General features: G+C 44.4%; 1 protein-coding gene and 1 long non-coding RNA gene across 2 annotated transcripts in view; both read left to right on the forward strand.

Moving 5' to 3' along the window:
• Nucleotides 1-16,170, forward strand: part of LOC140206744 (NACHT, LRR and PYD domains-containing protein 3-like) — a 29,547-nt gene extending 13,377 nt beyond the window's left edge. Inside the window, 8 exon segments of the mRNA XM_072274939.1 lie at nucleotides 3,835-4,006; nucleotides 4,105-4,170; nucleotides 11,265-13,032; nucleotides 14,214-14,251; nucleotides 14,254-14,293; nucleotides 14,443-14,613; nucleotides 14,773-14,940; nucleotides 15,102-16,170. Of these exon segments, the coding sequence (XP_072131040.1) occupies nucleotides 3,835-4,006; nucleotides 4,105-4,170; nucleotides 11,265-13,032; nucleotides 14,214-14,251; nucleotides 14,254-14,293; nucleotides 14,443-14,613; nucleotides 14,773-14,940; nucleotides 15,102-15,189 (2,511 nt within the window). The 3' untranslated portion in view covers nucleotides 15,190-16,170.
• A 168-nt stretch (nucleotides 16,171-16,338) lies between these two features.
• On the forward strand, nucleotides 16,339-19,650 carry LOC140206745 (uncharacterized). The gene is made up of 3 exons (XR_011888377.1): nucleotides 16,339-16,382; nucleotides 17,438-17,673; nucleotides 19,567-19,650. It is a non-coding gene; the product is annotated as an uncharacterized lncRNA (long non-coding RNA).
• Nucleotides 19,651-20,395: the final 745 nt, after the last annotated feature.

Consider the following 20,395-nt stretch of genomic DNA (forward strand, 5'->3'; position numbering starts at 1 on the left):
GTCTGACCAGGGTCGCATATAGCTGCAACATTACCTCTCGGTTCCTAAAATCAATTCCAGGATTAATGAAGGCCTATAGACCGAATATCTTCTTAACCACAGCGTCAACCTGCGCAGCTGTCTTTGAGCGTCCAGTGGATTCGGACCCCCAGATCCCTCTGATCCTGCACACTGCCAAAAGTCTTACCATTAATACTATATTCTGCCATCATATTTGACCTATCAAAATTAAACACTTCACACTTACCTGGGTTGAACTCCAACTGCCACTACTCAGCCCAGTTTTGCATCCTATCAATGTCTGGCTGTAACCCCTGACAGCCCTCCACAGTATCCACAGCTCCAATCTTTCTGTCATCAGCAAACTTAATAACCCATCCCTCCACTTCCTCATCCAGGTCATTTATAAAAATCATGAAGAGTAAGGGTCCCAGAAGAGATCCCTGAGGCACTCCACTGGTCGCAGACCACCATGAAGAATATGCCCCATCTACAACCACTCTTTGCCTTCTGTGGGCAAGCCAGTTCTGGATCCACAAAGCAATGTCCTCTTGGATCCCATGCCTCCTTCCTTGCTCATTAAGCCTTGCATGGGGTACCTTATAAATGCCTTGCTGAAAGCCATACACACTACATCTACTGCTCTTCCTTCAACAATGTGTTTAGACACATCCTTCATAAATTCAATCAGGCTCGTAAGGCACGACCTGCCCTTGACAAAGCCTTGCTGACAATTCCTAAACATATTGTACCTCTTCAAATGTTCATAAATCCTCCCTCTCGGGATCTTCGCCATCAACATACCAACCATTGAAGTAAGACTCACTGGTCTGTAATTTCCTGGGCTACCTCTTCTCCCTTTCTTGAATAAAGGAACAACATCCGCAACCCTCCAATCCGCCAGAAACTCTCCCGTCCCCATTGCCGATTCAAATATCATCGCCAGAGGCTCATAAATCTCCTCCCTCTCCTCCCACAGTAGCCTACGGTACATCTCATCCGGTTCCAGCGACTTATCCAACTTGATGCTTTCCAAAAGCTCCAGAACATCCTCTTTCTTAATATCTACTTGCTCAAGCTTTTTAGTCTGCTGCAAGTCATCACGACAATCACCAAGATCTTTTTCCATCGTGAATACTGAAGTAAAGTATTCATTAAATACATCTGCTATTTCCTCCGGTTCCATACATACTTTCCTACTGTTACACTTGGTAGGTCCTATTCTTTCACGTCTTATCCTCTTGCTCTTCACTTACTTGTAGAATACCTTGGGGGTTTCCTTAATCCTGCCCGCCAAAGCCTTCTCGTAGCCCCTTCTGGATCTCCTAATTTCCCTTATAAGCTCCTTCCAGGTAGCCTTATAATCTTCTAGATCCCTAACATTACTTAACTCTCTGGACCTTTTGTAAACTTTTCTTTTCTTTTTGACTAGATTTATTACAGCCTTTGTACCCTTCCATAAGTTCCCTGTCTCATTAGAACGTAACTATGCAGAACTCCACACAAATATCCCCTGAATATTTGACACATTCTTCCATACCTTTCCTTGAGAACATCTGTTCCGAATTTAAGCTACCAATTTCTTGCCTGATAGCCTCATAATTCACCTAAATCCGATTAAACGCTTTTCTAACCTATCTGTTTCTATCTCTTGTCAATGCTATTTTAAAGGAGATAAAATTATGATCACTATCTCCAAAATTCTCTCCCACTGTGAGATCTGACACCTGACCAGGTTTATTTCCCAATACCAAATTAAGTACAGCCTCTCCTCTTGTAGAGTTATCTACATATTGTGACGAGAACCTTTCCTGAATACACCTAACAAACACCACCCCATCTAAATCCCTTGTTCCAGGGAGATGCCAATCGATATTTGGGAAATTAAAATCTCCCATCACGACAACTCTGTTATTATTGCAAGTTTCCAGGATCTGTTTCCCTATCTGCTCCTCGATATCCCTGTTACTATTGGGCGGCCTATAAAAAAATACCCAGTAGAGTTATTGACCCCTTCCTGGTCCTAACCTCCACCCGCTGAGACTCCGTAGACAATCCCTCCATGACGTCCACCTTTTCTGAAGCCGTGACACTATCTCTGATCAACAGTGCCACGCCCCACCTCTTTTGCCTCCTTCCCTGTCCTTTCTGAAACATCTAAAACCCGGCACTTGAAGCAACCATTCCTGTCTCTGAGCTATCCAAGTCTCTGTAATGGACACCACATCATATCCCCAAGTACTGATCCACGCTCTACGCTCATCCGCTTTGTTCATAATACTCCTTACGTTAAAATAGACACATCTCAAACCGTCCATCTGAGCGCGTCTCTTCTCTATCACCTGCCTATCCTCCTTCACACACCGTCTTCAAGCTTTCTCTATTTGTCAGCTAACCGTTTATTCCCCAGTCTCTTCAGTTCTGTTCCCACCCCCCAACAATTCTAGTTTCAACTCTCCTCAGTAACCTTAACAACCTCTCCGCAAGGATATTAGTCCCCCTGTGATTCAAGTGCAACCCGTTCTTTTTGTGCAGGTCACACCTGCCCCAAAAGATGTCCCAATGATCCAGAAATCTGAATCCTTACCATCTGCTCCAATCTCTCAGCCACGCATTTATCCTCTACCTCATTCTCTTCTTGTATTCACTGTCACGTGGCACAGGCAGTAATCCCCAGATCACTACGGTTGAGGTCCTGCTTCTCAACTTCCTTCCTAACTCCTTATAATCTGTTTTCAGGACCTCTTCCCTTTTCCTACCTATGCCATTGGTACCAATATGTACCACGGCTTCTGGCTGTTCGCCCTCCCACTGCAGGATATCTTGGACGCGATCTGAAACATCCAGGACACTGGCACCTAGGGGGCAGACTACCATCCCAGTTTGTTTCCTGAGTCCAGAGAATCGCCTGTCTGACCCCCAAACTATAGAGTTCCCTATCACTACTGCGTTCCTTTTCCTTTCCCTACCCTGCTGAGCCACTGGGCCAGACTCTGTGCCAGAGGCACGGCCACTGTTGCTTCTCCCAGGTAGGCTGTTCTCAAACAGGAGAACTTATTATCAGGGGGTACAGCCACAGGGGTACTATCTGGTACCTGACTCTTTCCCTTCCTTCGCCTGACTGTGCCCCACTTCCCTGTCCCCCGTGTGAACACCTGCCTATAACTCCGTTCTATCACCTCCTCGCTTTCCCTGACCAGACGAAGATCATCGAGCTGCATCTCCAGTTCCCTAACCCGGTCCCTTAGGAGCTGCAGCTCGACACACCGGGTGCAGATATGGCCGTCCGGGAGGCTGGGAGACACCAGAACCTCCCACATATGTCCCCTTCCCGCAATTAACACAAGTAGACCTACCTCTGTTCGTTACCTCCTCAGCCCGTTTGAGCCAAAGCACTATCACTCTGCCACCTCTCACTCCGCTTTCCGCTGGATATGGCGGTCTTCTTTTTAATTTTTTTTTCACTCTACGTGCTGACGTCAGGCGCCTGCGCAGTCTTGCCACTCTTTCACTCCGAGTAGTAAAACTGCCTCGCTCCGGAAATCCTTAGCCTTTCACCCTTAGCCTTCTTGCTCCCAATTGATGGAGAAGTAAATTAATCACGTTGAATATACTGTAGGGTATCACTAAATCCTTATTCTTTCACAATTTTGATGAAGAATTTCCTTCAGTTACTGTTTCTCTGTTAATGGCTGAACCCGGGGAGTATGAGGCAGCGGCCCAGTAAGTGCATCTGTTCAGAAGCTACTGGGGCCATGAACAGATATTTTCCTGCACATTCTCCATGTCTGTCTGTCTGCTCTACAATAAATTCACTGTTTTTTTCTTTTATAGAAAGTCACTGAACTGACAGAGAAGGGACACCGCACAGAGAGTTCCAGACTATTCCTCAGTCTGGTGATGGGCAAAGGCTCCCAGGCCCGGCGGGCGATGTGGGAATCCTTTGTGACCTGGAGGACTGAGTTACCAAAGTTGGACAGAATACTGAGGGAAATACAGGAACTCGGTACGTAAAAAACACGCACTGAACACAAAGGCACATTGAAATAAATTGTTCTAATTATTTTAGCTCTGTTTTCATGGACTTTTGTTTTATTTAAACAGGTCCTGATAGAGAGAAGTACATGAACATTGCCCAAGGGTTATCTGAGTTACCCACTCAATTGATAGGTGAGTGCTGAATGCACAGTTCAAACTACATCTCAAATGTCAGGCTGTGACTTGACAGAATCTCGGAATTAAAATTCACCATTAATCTTTTGGTGATCTCTGCAATTCCAGTAACAATTCAGAGAATCTCTCGTTGCAGCCTGAATATTCTAAAATGTATTTTTTCTATTAATCCAGCTGTTGGTTCTGCAGAAGCCTTCACTCCAGGTCCAAATGCTCTGGGAATGCCCACACAACCCAAGGAGTCTCCTGATACTCTGTATCGTGCAGTGCAGGCGACTTCTCTATTTTCAGACCTTTCAGATACCGAAGCATCTTCTCCTTCGCAATGGCACTAGAAACTCAAATCTGTCCGGTGATGCTCTTTACATTTTGTAATATTCTCGCGACTTCCACATTTTTTTTTTCCTGACATTTTCCTTTTCACCCGTTACTGCATCTACATCATTTTTCAGCGGTCCGGTATCGACCCTCTCAATTGCTTTTACTCTTTATATATCTGGAACAGAAGGGAAAAAAACGCTTCAGTATCCTCTTTCTATATTATTCTTGCATTTCCTGCATAGTCACGTGTGTCTAGGAGCATCTATGACATCGTTGCCTCCGACATGACCTAGACGGTAAATTTCAGGCACTACCCTGTGGAAAAAAAAACAAACAAACTACCCATAAGTGCTGTAAATGCACCCCATCTCATCTTAACCAAATTTCCTCTGGTACAAGACATGGGTCCTGTGTGGGAAAACAAACAAACAAACAAACAAAATACAGGCTGTCTACCCAATCCTTTATCTCTCAAACTTTTACACCTCTGTCCGATCTCTGTTCTAACGCTAGAGTAAACAAACTAGGTTTATCAAACCTCTACTTGTCTCACATGCCACGGAATCCAGGCAACATCCTGATGAACCTGTTCAGCGGTTCCTCTCTACACCATTACCCTGCCTTCTTCCAGCAAACGGTGATGCTCTTCCTAATCAGGAACGTATTAACCTCCATTTTCATTATACCCAACGACTTGTCCTCCTCAGCCGTCTCTGAAAATAATTTCACAGATTCACCATACGTCAGCGAAAGAAATTTCTCCCAATGTGTGGGTCCCCGCCAGCCAGGACAATTCACCACGGTTCCCAAACATGTTAATTTTCTGTATAAGCCTCTCGTGTTGGGCGTTGTCAAACATCCTGCTGATATCCAAGTAGACAATATCCATGTGTAACTTCATCCATCACTTTTGTCACCTCCTGGAAGATCTCAATCAAGTTAGCAAAACTCGACTTCCCCCAGCCAAAGCCTTGCTCTTGAACCGTAACCCACCTCAAACATTCTTTCTTTCATTCTCCTGTGGAGCAGTAGATAAAAAAGGCCGAATGTTTGTAAGACCAGCCTCAAGGGCAGCTTTAATTCTGCATTTATAAGGCTGCTGAATGGTCACCTACTATGTTATTATTCGTTCTTAATAATAATATGACATCTTTATATATAAAATTGTAACACTGTGTATCTCGTAACTAATAACCACTCACTTAGATAACCGCAATATACTTACAGAAGAGCAGAAAGATACTGTTTGGGTATGAACGGATTTAAGGAACAACTGATAATAGATTGTGTAATTCTATATCAAGCACTGGGGAACGCAGTGCTCTTTCAGCGTTATATTGTCTATTAAAAATCATTTGATTTTCTCCCTTGCATGGTTAAGAGAAATTCGTAATATCTATAAAATGCATCGAATACTTGTGAAATTTCCACAAGATTTGATAAAGCATTTGTGTACAATAATCGCCCTATTAACAACCACAGCGGAACAACCACCGTTATCAAAATAAATGTGGGGATTTTCTAGAGCGACTCACTAAGCTCACTATGGTTTTATCTAGCTTTAAACCCGCTCTCTATTTTTTCAGAAAAACAAATTTAAAAAAAACAAACAAACATGCGAGTTATACCTTGAGACAGCTATACAGGGATGATTTGAAATTAGTTGCTCTTGCATGAATAAATCTAAAACAAATAATGCAAATAATAGAACTAATTTCCAAAGAGTTGCACATGAAACTTAGACCAGAAAAGTACAGAACATTGAACATAAAGAAAGGTGCAGTAGAGTTAGTAGAATATAAAGCAGAGCATGAGGTTACAATACAACCGATAGGTGAATATGAAACATATAAGAAAATGGATGAGTGTCTGATAAAGGAAAATCTTCCAACAAAAGTTAATTCAAGGTTGAAGAAAATCTGAATTAACCTCAAACCTAAAGAAATAGTAAATTTACATCAAGGTGTAAGAATATCTGCCGAACAGAGCTGAGAAGTAAAAATAGAATAGACACTGAACACTCACTATGTACATATTGACGTACTCTTTTTGGTGTAGCATCTTGGTCTGAAACGGATCTGAAAGATTTGTAAAGAAAAATGAGAACTCAAATTAAAAAAAAAAATAGAAAGCACTATGTTTACTCGAGCACACTTAGATTAACATGGACTAGGACAGTATGAGGAAGAGGAACAGCAGATATAAAAATGTACAGAACAGTCAGATAAACTTCTCAGAATCAGGTTTAATATCACCAGCATATATTATGAAATTAGTTGCAATGCGGCAGCACCACAATGCAATAAACATAGTAGAGACCAAAAAAAAAAAAGAATTATAGTAAAGTGTGTGTGGTGCCTATCTCTGGGTGTATGTGTATGGATGGCTGGTTCTTTACTTGTGAAGAGTAAGAGGTAACAAGATGGCACATCATTAAAATTAGTTCAACAATGCCCTGCGGCCTCTGTCACAAGCCGGCTGCTGACATTCGTTGACTTTGATATTTTCCTGCTGCTTAAAATGGTCTTTGTATCTCTTGCCAAGAGAGAGTTCTCCGTAGAGTACTGATTTCAGTAACCTGGAGTTGTCCCTGCCCGACACTTGTTGAATGCCTTGGGATTTTCCTTAATCCTTTCCACCAAGGCCTTCTCATGGCCCCTTGTGGCAGTCCTAATTTCATTTTTAAACTCCTTCCTGCAAGCCTTGTAATCTTCTAGATTCCTATCATTTCCTAGATTTTTTTTGATCCTTTCGTAGGCTCGTCTTTTCTTCTTGACTAGATTTACAACAGCCTTTGTATACCTTGTACATCTTGTACCTTATCATCTTTTCCATGTTTCATTGGAACATACCTACTCAGAACTCCACACAAGTATCCCCTGAACATTTGCCACATTTCTTCCGTACGTTTCCCTGGCAACATCTGTTTCCAGTTTATGCTTCCAAGTTCCTGCCTGATAGCCCCGTATTTCCTCTTATTCCATTTAAACGTTTCCTTAACTTGTCTGTTTCTATCGCTCTCCAATACTATGGTGCAGAAGATAGAATTCTGCTCACTGGGAGATCTGACACCTGACCAGGTTCACGTCCCAATACCAGATCAAGTACAGCCTCTCCTCTTGTAGTCTGATCTACGTATTGTGTCAAGAAACCTTCCTGAACACACCTACCAAACTCTACACCATCTAAACCCCTCACTCTAAGGAGATGCCAATCAATATTTGAGAAATTAAAATCTCTCACCACAACAACCCTGTCACTATTACTCCTTTCCAGAATCTGTCTCCCTCTCTGCTCCTTGATGTTCCTGTTACTATTGGGTTGTCTATATATATATAAAAACACAGCCGGTAGAGTTGTTGACCCCTTCCTATTCTTAACTTACACTCACAAAGACTCGGTAGACAACCTCTCCATGACTTCCTCCTTTTCTGTAGCCATGACACTATCTTTTATCAACAGCGCCACCTCCCCCGCCCCCTCCCCCCCCCCCCCCCCACTCCCTGACCTTTCAGAAACATCTAAAGCCTGGCACTTTAAGTAGCCATTCCTACCCCTACACCATCCAAGTCTCTGTAATGGCCACAACATCAAAACCCCAAGTGCTGATCCACGCTCTAAGCTCATTCGCTTTATTCATGATACTCCTCGCATTAAAATAGACAGATCTCAATCCATAGGACTGAGCGCGTCCCTTCCCTATCACCTGCCTATCCTCCCTTTCGCACTGTCTCCAAGCTTTCTCTATTTGTGAGCCAGCCTCCCTTTCCTCCCTCACTTCAGTTCGATTCCCACCCCCGCCCCCCAGCAACATTCACAAAAATCTTGCTTAAACTACAACTGATGAAAGACACCATACCTTACCATAAATACAAGCCTGCTCCACTTTTAGTATTAGAGTCCTACACATCCAACTGTGGCCAATCCACTGTTACAGGTAGGACAATACACAATAACTCTCTGGCTGTAATTTTACAGAATAAACAAGCAAAAACAACGTTTTAAAATAGCTATAGCCATTCCAAACACACATAACTGACAGAGATCAATTCATGAAAAACATCAGAAATATGCCGAATTTAAGGGAAATTGAAAGAATGTGGAACGTGAACAAAATGTACATTGTCCCGATAGTAATATCCCCAACTGGTCTCATCCCAAAACCACTGTACATTAGTACAATTAGCTCCACCCATGTAAATCTTCCGAAAGTCACAATAGTATACACCACGACAGGAGTCTGAAGTTGCCTATCAATTGAGAAATGTTTGTGCTTGGATATGGCCGTACCTCAGGATTTAACAGTTTGAACTGTGAAAGGATAGAAATAATAAGTTCTTTATAAAGCACCTAATTCGGACGATGTTGTTCAATCTGGGACACAGTGGAAATTAGAAAATAAAAGATAAAATAATGGCATTGTTAAGAAAGGTTCAATTAATTAAAAAAAGTTTTGCGCGTGTGTTTAAAAGTAACAACTGGAGTCTGCATCCCTTACAGTCTCAGTCTCCCTAGTTATAACTGTGTCGAAGACTTTTCACCAGTACTGTAGTTTTAGGTGCTGAACTCCACAGTTTAGGGCAACAGTTCAAAAAAAAACCTAACCTGCCAATGATTTCGGCAACTGCAACACTGTTTCCCTCTAATATGCTGTTTTCTTTTACCTTGTACGACCTCATTGTACCGATGTGATTAAATTATCCGTTTGGATCGCATGCAGAAAGGTTTTCCATTGTACCGCGGTACGCGTGACAATAATAAACCAATTTACCGATTTATCGTTGTCAATAATACAGAGCCCCTTGGTTGCTAAGATTTTATACTGGCGTTGGTCGTGGGGATACGTTGGTGGAAGCATTTCTTCCGACAGGAGAAGGGCACAGGCGGGTGATTGGCGACTTAAAACCGGTCGCTTCGGGCAGATGGGACTCGACTCGTCGGCCATGACCGGCCGCTCATCCAAAAGAAGGAAAATTCTGATCTCAACCCTCCGCTGCTTTGCAACTTTACCCTCATTGGGAAGACTTTGGGAGTAAACCCTGTCACGTACACAGTGATGGGTTAAAGAGCCAGCAGAAATACAAAACACTTTGGAGTCCAGTATTGCTATTAACCAATAATATTTGTTAGTAACTACGCAATACAGTAATATAAATGCAGATAAATCAAACAGGTTTGCAATGATTATATACATGTGGAAATATAAGAAAACCATGCTTCTTTAAGTCTAGGGGTAAATAGATAGTCTTACGATAATGAGTAAAATTCAGTTCAGGTCGTGGTAGTGAGTTGAGTAGTGCTGGAGAGAGAGAGAGGGAGAGATTTGAATCTTCAGGTGAGCTGACGCCGTCGATCTTCCCGTTGTCCTCCGAAATCCTTTAAAAGTCACCGACTGTGACAACAACAAAGGGGACCGCTGTTCTGTGGTGGAGCTATCAACCCATGCGAGGGTTGGACACACAAATAACTCCCCTCCGGTCACACCTTCTCTGCACTACGAGAACCACTCATCGATCCGCCTGATCAATACCCCAAAACCCACTTTTTCGGTGGGCACAACAAAGCTCATTGTGTCCAAAATCATGTGTTTCAGGCCTATCATCTGACCTTCTATTTATCTCCCCGTACTGAGTACCAACTGTCTCTCAAATAACTCCTCCCTTCTCTCGTCAAACAGGCAGTGTCCTTGGAGAAAGTATAAATTACCTGTGAGCAGTCTTCATCTCCCTCTCCCTCTCCCTCTCTCTCTCTCTCCCTCCCTCTCTCTTGTAAACAAGGTGTTTAAGGTGTTTGTGTTAAATAACTCTCTCTGTCTTTTTTCAAAAGCACAGTTCGTAGGGGTAATCGAGCACAGTTTATAAGGGTAATTCAGGACCCCGTCACAACCCAATGGGAAAAGCCTGGAGCTGGAGCAACGCAGACTGGCAACGCCAGCGCTTCTGGTTCCAAACCGTATCGGTCTCTGCCGTTCCTCTGGGTTCATCAGATGCATGGAGAGATGGAGCTAGCTACATGGGCAGCAGTTTTCTCTCCATATCGTAGTGTCCTGGCTTGCGTATCTAGTCAGCGGGACCCAGCATCCATGGTCAACTCTGACAGACAGAAGACCCATAATACAGCGCCCCACAACCGCACTGCCAGACTGATCAATAGCATTTGCTAAGACTGCACCCCCTCTCCCAGAAACATGACTTAAATCACTCAGACGCTTGTGGTCTCTCTCACTCACAGAGATACCGTCTTTCACCGCTCCTCCATCTCTAAAACTGAAAACTACCCATTTTCGTTCTTATCATTCCAATGCGTTATCGATACAAAACTTCACGCATATTCCCCTCCTATTTTCATACAAGAGCAGTGGACACCTGTAACTACCCAGCGTGCAGATTTGCCAAAATGCACAGTGTCCTGCTCTCCATATTTCCACACCAGATGAATATTAACAACGCCTGTTAATGATACAAGTAGTGTTCTAAATATAGTGAAATGTTGTTTTGATGGAAGTGCAGTCAGGATTGCAATAGTATACCAGGGGAATGCTCACCTTCACAAGTAATCAGTACCAGATTATGAGGATTGGACATTTTCTGGGACATTCATCGCTGTAAATTCAGGTGCCTGTGAACAAAATGTTACTTTCTGTCCTAATATCCAGGGAGTCTTGAATTAATTCATGTAATCTTAAACACTGAATGTTGAAATGCAGTTATACAGTTCCTTGTCAGATGAGCCATTTAACATTTTGACAATGTTCTCTGTTCCCATGGAAGATGTTCAGCAGAAACACAAGGAGACTCTGCGGGCACAGACTGAAACACTGAGAGTGAACACGATCCTGATGACGGAGAAGGTGAAGGTTTTCCAGCTGGTTGATCGATACGCTGAGCTCACGGTCATTTCTACTCTTCGAGATCGGAGACTGGTGGAGCATGAGCTGCTAGCAAGAGGCAGAGACCACGAGGAGTGGAGAGAGAAACATCTCCGCGGAGAGCTGGAGAAAATCCGCATTGATCATCTGTTTCAGAGCAGTTACTCATATAGTTCCTGGGAAAGAATGAAAAGGTTCTTCACACGATCATCTTCGGGAAGTTCGGCTGTCGTGGCCGGAGTCCCGGGGATCGGGAAAACAACAATGGTACAAAAGTTTGTTTATGACTGGGCCACGGGGAAAATATACCAACAATTCCAGTTTGTCTTCAGTTTCAAATTCCGGGATTTAAACACTATTAACTGTAGAATAAACCTGAGGGAACTGATTCTGGATCAATATCCTTACTTTGGGAATTTCCTGAGAGAGGTCTGGAAGAACCCAGAGGGATTGTTGTTTATATTCGATGGTTTGGATGAATTCAAGCACAGAATCGATTTTGCTGACGGTCGGAGAGACACAGAACTAAAGCACCAGTGCCCAGATCCCGAGTGGTGGTGTGAAGTGTCTGACATAGTGTACAGTTTAATCCAGCACAAGCTGCTCTCAGGGTGTTCAGTGCTGGTGACCACCCGACCCACTGCCTTAGATTTATTGGAAAAGGCGGAGATCAGTGTCTGTGCTGAAATCCTGGGATTTGTTGGTGAGGAACGCAAGGATTATTTCTATAGGCATTTTGAAGATCAGACGGTGGCAGCAGCTGTTTTCAAACACGTGAAGGAGAACGAGATCCTGTACACCATGAGCTACAACCCCTCCTACTGCTGGATCCTCGCTCTGGCACTGGGCCCCTTCTTCACACAAAGAGACAGGGACCCCCAGCGAGTTCCCAAAACTATAACCCAATTATATTCCTACTATACTTACAACATCTTAAAAAACCACGGCCGTGATATTGAGAATCTCCGTGATGTGTTACTCAGGGTTGGTCAGATGGCCTTCACAGGGCTGTCCCAGAAAAAGATCGTCTTTACAGATGGCGATTTGATCAGCTACAATCTGCAGCCTTCGCAGTTCCTGTCCGGGTTCCTGATGGAGCTTTTGGAGAGAGAGAATTCTGCCCGGTGTGTGGTGTACACATTCCCACACCTCACCATCCAAGAGTTTGTAGCTGCAGTCGCACAATTCCTGACTATACATCCCAGGAAAATCCGGAAGTTCCTCACTGAGGCCCACAACACGACAGATGGGCGATTTGAAGTATTTCTCCGTTTTGTTGCTGGTCTCTCCTCCCCAATGACAGCTCGGGGCCTGGAGGAGTTTCTGGGTCCATTTGCTAATGAAAGAACCTGCCGGGTGATTGACTGGGTGAAGGAGGAGATTGAACGTCAGATTAGAAACACAGAGACTGAAATTGGTAAAAAGAGCCTCCTGAACACATTGCACTACCTGTTTGAGTCTCAGAATCGTGGACTGGCTCGGACTGCACTGGGATCTGTGGAGACACTTTCATTCCGCGGGATGACGTTGACCCCAATTGACTGCGCGGTCCTGTCTCATGCTATCGGACTCTGTGATACAATAAAACAGCTCAAACTGGAGTACTGCCATATTCAGTGTGAAGGAATCCAGCGGCTGGGACCCGGGCTACACAAGTGCCAAGATTTGAGGTATTTTTTTTTTGTTGTTTTTTTTAACTTTTACTCTGAACAGCGAAGCTGTTCCATTGTCTTGTTTCAATGTAAGGGAATTTGTGTAAAACTCTGGTAAATCAGATTGTGAAGAATTGTGAAAAATGCTCAGGAGATTGGTCGGTATTCCTCAAGGACGAGAGGGTTCTGGGATTCCTTGTAAAGGGACGTTGGAGACGTCATCAGATCAGTGAACAATGGCCACTGGTTTAATAGCAGTGAATCACAGGAATGGTCGTGATTCTCGCTGCCTGTGGCACGTCCATTGACAATGTTCCTTCTCACTGTCTCTGACACCCAGACCGACACTGACTGCAGTAGGTGGGTCAGAGATTCACACCCCCTTACCGGTGAGGGACAAGAGACCGTCAGCAGACTGTCCGAGTCAGTGGGAGAGCATTTCTTCTGTGAGATTCCCTCTCCCTTCCCTTCGCTGTGCCTTGCGATTTCCATCAGTCCACCTGTGTGACTGTGCTCACTACCAGATACCCACACCTCATGGGCGCATCTCTTTTCTCCGGTTTGTGGGCCTCTAATTAGACACACCCGTCCGTGCAATCTATTTCTGCCTCCTGGTCTTGTGGGTTCACCTTTTCCATTGGCTATCCTCATCATGGATCTCTCTTCCTCCTGATTGCATCTCTTCACCTTATTCTACTTCCTCCTATGGAATCTCTTTCCATTCCCCTACATCCTTTGGGACCTCCCTTCCACATACACCTTCGTACTGTGGGATCTCCCTTCCACATCCCCTTTCCTCTTGTCTGATCTCTCTTCCCCATCCCCCTGTCTCCTGTTGGATCTCTCTTCCTCATCCCACTCCCCGCTTTGAGGATCCCTTCCACCATTTCAATCGACATTTTCTCCTTCCTGCCGAACTTTCTCCCGCCCTTCTGACCCTCTCAAGTCACCAACACTTTTCTAACCATCGTGGAATGAGACAGAATTTGGTGATTTTTCTGTGTCACACCTATGGACTACATTACTGACGTTCGGTGAATACTCTGGAGCAGGGCAGTGAGGAACCTTGATAGTGATGGGAACTCCGACCAGTGATTTACTGAAGGGTTTAATGTTTCCTGAAATATCCGAGTGAAAGAAATTTCATGAGACCCACGATTTGAATCGCATTGTTCATCAATTTGTCTGTTTGCGTTTAGACTTGGGGATAATAAACTGGGAGATTCAGGAGTGCAGCTGCGGCTCTCAGAAACCAGGAGTGTAAAGTACTGACACTGTGGTAAGTACCAGGCTGTGGGAGATTGTCTTTACAGTCACTGGGTGTCTGACACTGAACTATAATGTGATCATTAATTGTGCTACTGATAAACACTGGGGATTTTTATCTCCTGTTTCTATATCCTTCGCCCCACTCTCTCACATCTCCAGGCTGGACTACGTTGGTCTCACAGATTCTGGTGCCGAACATCTCGCCTCCGCTCTCAGTACAAACCAATCACTGGTGGAGCTGAACCTGAGTGGTAATGAACTGGGAGATTCTGGAGTGAAACTGGTGTCCGTGGCTCTGAGGAACCCGGAGTGTGAAATACAGAAACTGTGGTAAGTACCAGACTGAGAGATTGTGTTTACAGTCATTGGGTGTCTGAGACCAAATATTAATGTGATCAGTAATTGTATTACTGATAAACTCTGGGGATTTGTACCGTCTCCTGTCTCTCTGCGTCCTTTACTCTTACTCTTTCTCTCGTTCATCTCCAGGCTCTACAGTGTCGGGCTCACAGATTCTGGTGCCGAGGATCTCGCGTCCGATCTCAGTACAAAACGATCAATGGAGGTGCTGAGCTTGGCATCAAACTCGCTCACAGACCTATTTGTCCCCGCTCTCCGTCGCCTCGTACTGAACCTCCCGCATCTGGAATGGATCCGGTGAGTGTTTGTGTTAATGTTCAATGTGATAAAATATCAGCGGACTCACGGGTTTTCTGGTGATATTTATCTGTGAGTGTTGTTGAAAATTAACCCTAGTTCCCTGTTACGACACTATAGTGTAATCCATTTATTTCAGTTTTTTCCTCCATCTGTTTCAGCCTAGCGGGGAATCAGTTCAGTGAGACAGGGAAGATGGAACTGGAGTCTCTGACGGAACTCCGACCCGGACTGAAAGTGGAGCTGTGAACGTCTGCATGTGTGAACATCCCCGCCCGCGGGATAGGGGTATTTTGACCAATTTCCTTCCCTCCTTCAATGCGCGCCTTCCTCTTTAATTTCCAACGGATCTAATGGACCCTGGTCCTGGGCGAGCCCTCTGTGTCGTCAGAGTTGGCCCCGCAGTGACGTATTCCGCCTTACGTCAAGTGTCGCTGCCTTCCAGCGTTCGTCCGTGTTGAGAGCTCCGCCAAGTGTGACCCCGGGAAATTACACAGACAGGAAGACTCCGTGGGTGGGGCTCAGTTCCCAGGGTGGGATTATCCCGGGAGAGAATGCTTTTGTTCACTTTGAGCTGAGGACGGTGCATTCGGCAGTCTGGCCGATATAATGATGTTAAATTGACAAATCCCTCGGCAGTGACACTGGTCTGCAGCGATCTCGGACACAACCCTGAGGTGTGATTTTATAAACATAGGCTCTACGATGCAGAGTGTCGCTGAGAAACGGGACTGATTATTCAACCTGTCACTCGTTGTCGGCGGTCAGGTAATTGTGTGTGACTGTGGTAGAGGTTGCAGCCCCTGTATGAGTATCTGACGATGCTGCTGCTCAGGTTCGGGCTGCATTTCAACACCGCGCTTCTCATATACGGGCACCCGATACAGAACAGGGCGGGTCGCAAGGAGGATCTCCTGGTGGGATTGTTCCTGGGCCGGGCCAAAATGGTTATTCACGGATCCAGACGGCGGTACGTGGAGGGCTGTGCCCGTCCGAATGGTTGTCCCCCTTCCGAGGATGCGTTCGTGCCCAGCTGTCCTCGGAGAGGGAGCATGCGTCGCAATGGGTACATTAGGGGATTTCCGGGAGCGCTGGGCCCCACAGGGAATCGACTGTTTAATAGACGCTAGTAACCATTTTTTTTTTAAACTGAGTGTACTCACAGTATTGTAAAATATGAGCGGTTGTACCGTGTGTATTTGTTGTGCAAATAAACTTTTATAGTTTTGTAAATAAAACGGTGAGCAGTTTACTAATTCCCGAATGCCACGCACTGTTTAATTTACATTTGTCATGATGAACTGTATAGACCGCTGTAACGCCTCGTCCACGCAGACAAAATCGAATGAAGAGATGAGAAGCACCGATAAAATATCTGGCGCGAGTCCACAGACGTCCCGAAGAGGGAGGAATGCGAGTGGAACACCGACATTAAACACGTGGTGAAGCACTATCACGTCGCACACTCCCAGCGTCAGATACGGACTGAAGCTCCCTCCGTACCGTCCCATCACACATTACCAGGGTCAGACACAGCGAATCCCCTACACACCGTCCAATCAAAAAAAAAAAAAAAATCTCGGGTCAGACACAGTGTTAGTACACAATCCGAATCAATTCACCAGTTATCAGACACAGAGCGAACCTCCCTCGGCACCGTCCCATCACAAAACTTTGTGGTCAGACACAAAGTGCAGCTCCCTACGCACCGTCCTTACACACAAAACCAGGGTCACGGTTTCATCACAGACTACCACACTCAAATTCAGAGAGAAGCTCCCTCCGACAAAACAAGTCCGTCAGTGACTTCTCCGGATAAAAGTGGGTGATAGCATATCAACCAGCTGAAATCGGTGGGGCAGAAACAGGAATGTTATCACCATCGGCACATAACAATTGATGTACATGGCAGACCTGACTTGGGAGACCTCAGAATGGAACAACTGTCCCAAGAAGATGGGAAGATGAGGATAAAGGGGAAGCCTGTTAGGACCGAGATTAGGAAAAACTTCTTCACACAGAAAGTGGTGAATCTGTGGAACTCTCTGCCACAGGAAACAGTTGAGGCCAGTTCATTGGCTATATTTAAGAGGGAGTTAGATATGGCCCTTGTGGCTAAAGGGATCGGGGATATGGAGAGAAGGCAGGTACAGGGGTCTGAGTTGGATGATCAGCCATGATCATACTGAATGGCTGTACAGGCTCGAAGGGCCGAATAGCCTACTCCTGCACCTATTTTCTATGTTTCTGTGCTTCTATGGAACAGGCACTATCAAGGGGATAATTTTCAGTCCTCTCATCCTGAGAATCAGGACAGTTTTGTCAAAAGTAAAATATCCTGAATCGAAAATGGGTAAGTAAAGACGGGCGGCTTGAGTCCAACGACAATTGGGAGCCTAGATTGGATGGATTCGAAGAATAGATACAAAATATGGACATGAAATAATTTAATATTTAAACCGGAATTAAGAGCAGATATTACACTTGTGCGTTACAGGTTTAATTCAACATGAAGGGAATAATGTATTGTACTGCGATGGCATCAACCATGACTGGGGCCAAGTTCCGTCTTGTTCCAGAGACAGTAGAGCGGACAAATGTGTTAACAGTGATCTCGTTGCTTGGTAAACACACAGTGAACAGAAACGAATCATTTCAACGGGCACGGGTAATACGGTCTAATAAAGAATAAACTGAGGACCCAAACTTGTATTAGACATACCTGGACAAAAGGTATAGTCCCTATGCTATAAAACTCTAGATGTGAGATTATTCAGTATCCCAGATGATATATATATGAGTCAGTATCTAGGTCCAATTATTCAGCAGCCTTCAGGTAATGATGGCCATGGTAAGATCACAGTTATGTGAGATCGCACTCTTGTGTATATCGAGTGGGGCAGTCATCTACACAAGAGGTATATCGACTGGGGTGGTTTCTCAAAGGTTGCTTTTATCATTATAAACTGTCGACAGTGGAATGTAGTACACGGTGAGAGTAGAATGGGGCAGGTTCTAAAGGACCCGGAGAAGAGTTTCTTTGTCAGGGGCCAAACCCTTTCTAGGATTTCAATACTGTTAGACAAATCAGTACCCCATACCCACAAGAAACGGAAGCTACACTGGAGCCTAAATGTAGTGAGACCCAGCGTAATACAAACGGGTTAGGGTTAGTGTTAGAGGATACAGGGGAATTTGTCACTTTGGTACCAGCGTACCAGCAGGTGCAGGTAATCTTTAATCGAACTGAAATAACGGCGGCCGAATGGTGCTCACATACAACAAAACCATGAAGTACTCACCTTCTTGGGAGACAATAAAGCAGGAGTAAGTTTAAGCCAGTCAAAGATAGAACGTAAAGAGAACTATTGGAGTGAGTGGGAGCAGGTTATGCATCGGGGTAGCAACGATCAATACCCTAAATATAGCAGAACGAGAAAACCAGGTACAGTCCCTCCATCAGAAAATAAAGAATATTACTGAAGAGAATTACCAAGAGCAGGTACAAACTGATTGGTCGAGATGCATCTCAGGTAACTCTGGATACTGTTAAATTTCTGAAGCCCCTTCAAGGTACAACAGATCTGATTATTGGCCACATAGACCTCATGTCTAAGGAAATGCTTAAAACTGAGATATGTGCTACATATGCTAGTTGGTTGCTTACCATGATCGGCACTAATTTATTACAACTTGGTGCACATGAATTGCCAAATTTGGTCTCAGATGAGCAACTAAATGAATGGGTCAGAGAAAGGGTGCCATTGTGTCATATTAGAAGCCTTATAATAACCGACAGAGTACGGGGTACCTGTGATAGTCATAGTAGTCAAAGTCACACTTTATTGATCCTGGGGGAAATTGGTTTTCGTTACAGTTGCACCATAAATAGTTAAATAGTAATATGTAAATTATGCCAGGACATAAGTCCAGGATCAGCCTATTGGCTCAGGGTGTCTGACCCTCCAAGGGAGGAGTTGTAAAGTTTGATGGCCACAGGCAGGAATGACTTCCTATGACGCTCTGTGTTGCATCTCGGTAGAATGAGTCTCTGGCTGAATGTACTCCTGTGCCCACCCAGTACATTATGTAGTGGATGGGAGACATTGTCCAAGATGGCATGCAACTTGGGCAGCATCCTCTTTTCAGACACCACCGTCAGAGAGTCCAGTTCCATCCCCACAATATCACTGGCCTTACGAATGAGTTTGTTGATTCTGTTGGTGTCTGCTACCGTCAGCCTGCTGCCCCAGCACACAACAGCAAACACAATCGCACTGGCCACCACAGTCTCGTAGAACATCCTGAGCATCGATGATGGAAAAGGAAGGTTTTATGCTGGAGCAGTAATCCACATCCCCCAACATTGAAATAAGTCAACCTACCTTTTGAAAAGGGTTCACAATGTTGGGAAATATCATGAGAATACATAGATATCTTTAAGTAACTCACCAGTACATGCTATTGTTATGAATTGTACTGAGAAAGGGAATAGATTTATCAAGATTCTGTCAAGGGGGAGACCACTGGTCTTGTCCAGAAGAAATGACAAAGCAGAAGCTTAGAAATTGTGGTTTCACTACTTATCACAATTGTTCTTTTTCTATTTTCCCTGTGAATGATCAGTCCTTCTGACAATATACATTGGTGGAACAGACATATTATATCGCAACAGGAGCCACAAGTTATACCAAGTGATGGAAACAATGCCCTTTGGAAAGTCACAACGTCGCCATTGGGACTGTGGCTTTAGATAAGACCATTGGAGGATGAACCTTGCATCAGTCAGCAGGAGGCAGAGTAATAAAGGAGAACTTCAAGATCCAACACACTGATAGAGATGAATATCTGCGGGGTTATTTTGCTACTGAATTGCCACCAATTCCTCACTTGACTGCAGACTGGATAAATGTTGCTGAGGAGGCAAGGGAGATAATGCATCAATGGACTAAACACACCAAGTTTATTAAACACACGCTGGTAAGGCAAATGAACTATTGAGTTACCCAGGCTTTTGGAATTGGGGGACAAATGTTTAAATACATCCATGGGTAAGAATAGTATCACATGTTGCTGTAATACTAATTTTATGTACCCTGATAATTGTATTGCTCAATGTATGTCAACTGAAAAGCCGGAAGGCTGAAATAATGCGAAAAATCGAGGGCAACGCTTTTTTGAAACAGCAGGGGCCATTTTCACTATACAGTGTGTGAACTTAGTTGGTAAATGTCAATACTTTTATAGAATATAAGTGTTGCACACCTACTGGGGATCCATAGCAGTCTTATGGTCAGTCAACTGAAATGGGAGGGGGATAATGATCCGAAGATAAATATATTTGGATCAAGAGGAGGGAAATGTTGGCCAGAGGAAACTGCAGTTTGATCAAGGACAGTGGAAGCAGGCAAGTCAGTTGCCTTTGTTCACCCCATCCCCCATTTTGTGCACTGAA

This window comes from Mobula birostris, chromosome 13 (genome assembly GCF_030028105.1).
Source record: "Mobula birostris isolate sMobBir1 chromosome 13, sMobBir1.hap1, whole genome shotgun sequence".
Classification (NCBI taxonomy): domain Eukaryota; kingdom Metazoa; phylum Chordata; class Chondrichthyes; order Myliobatiformes; family Myliobatidae; genus Mobula; species Mobula birostris.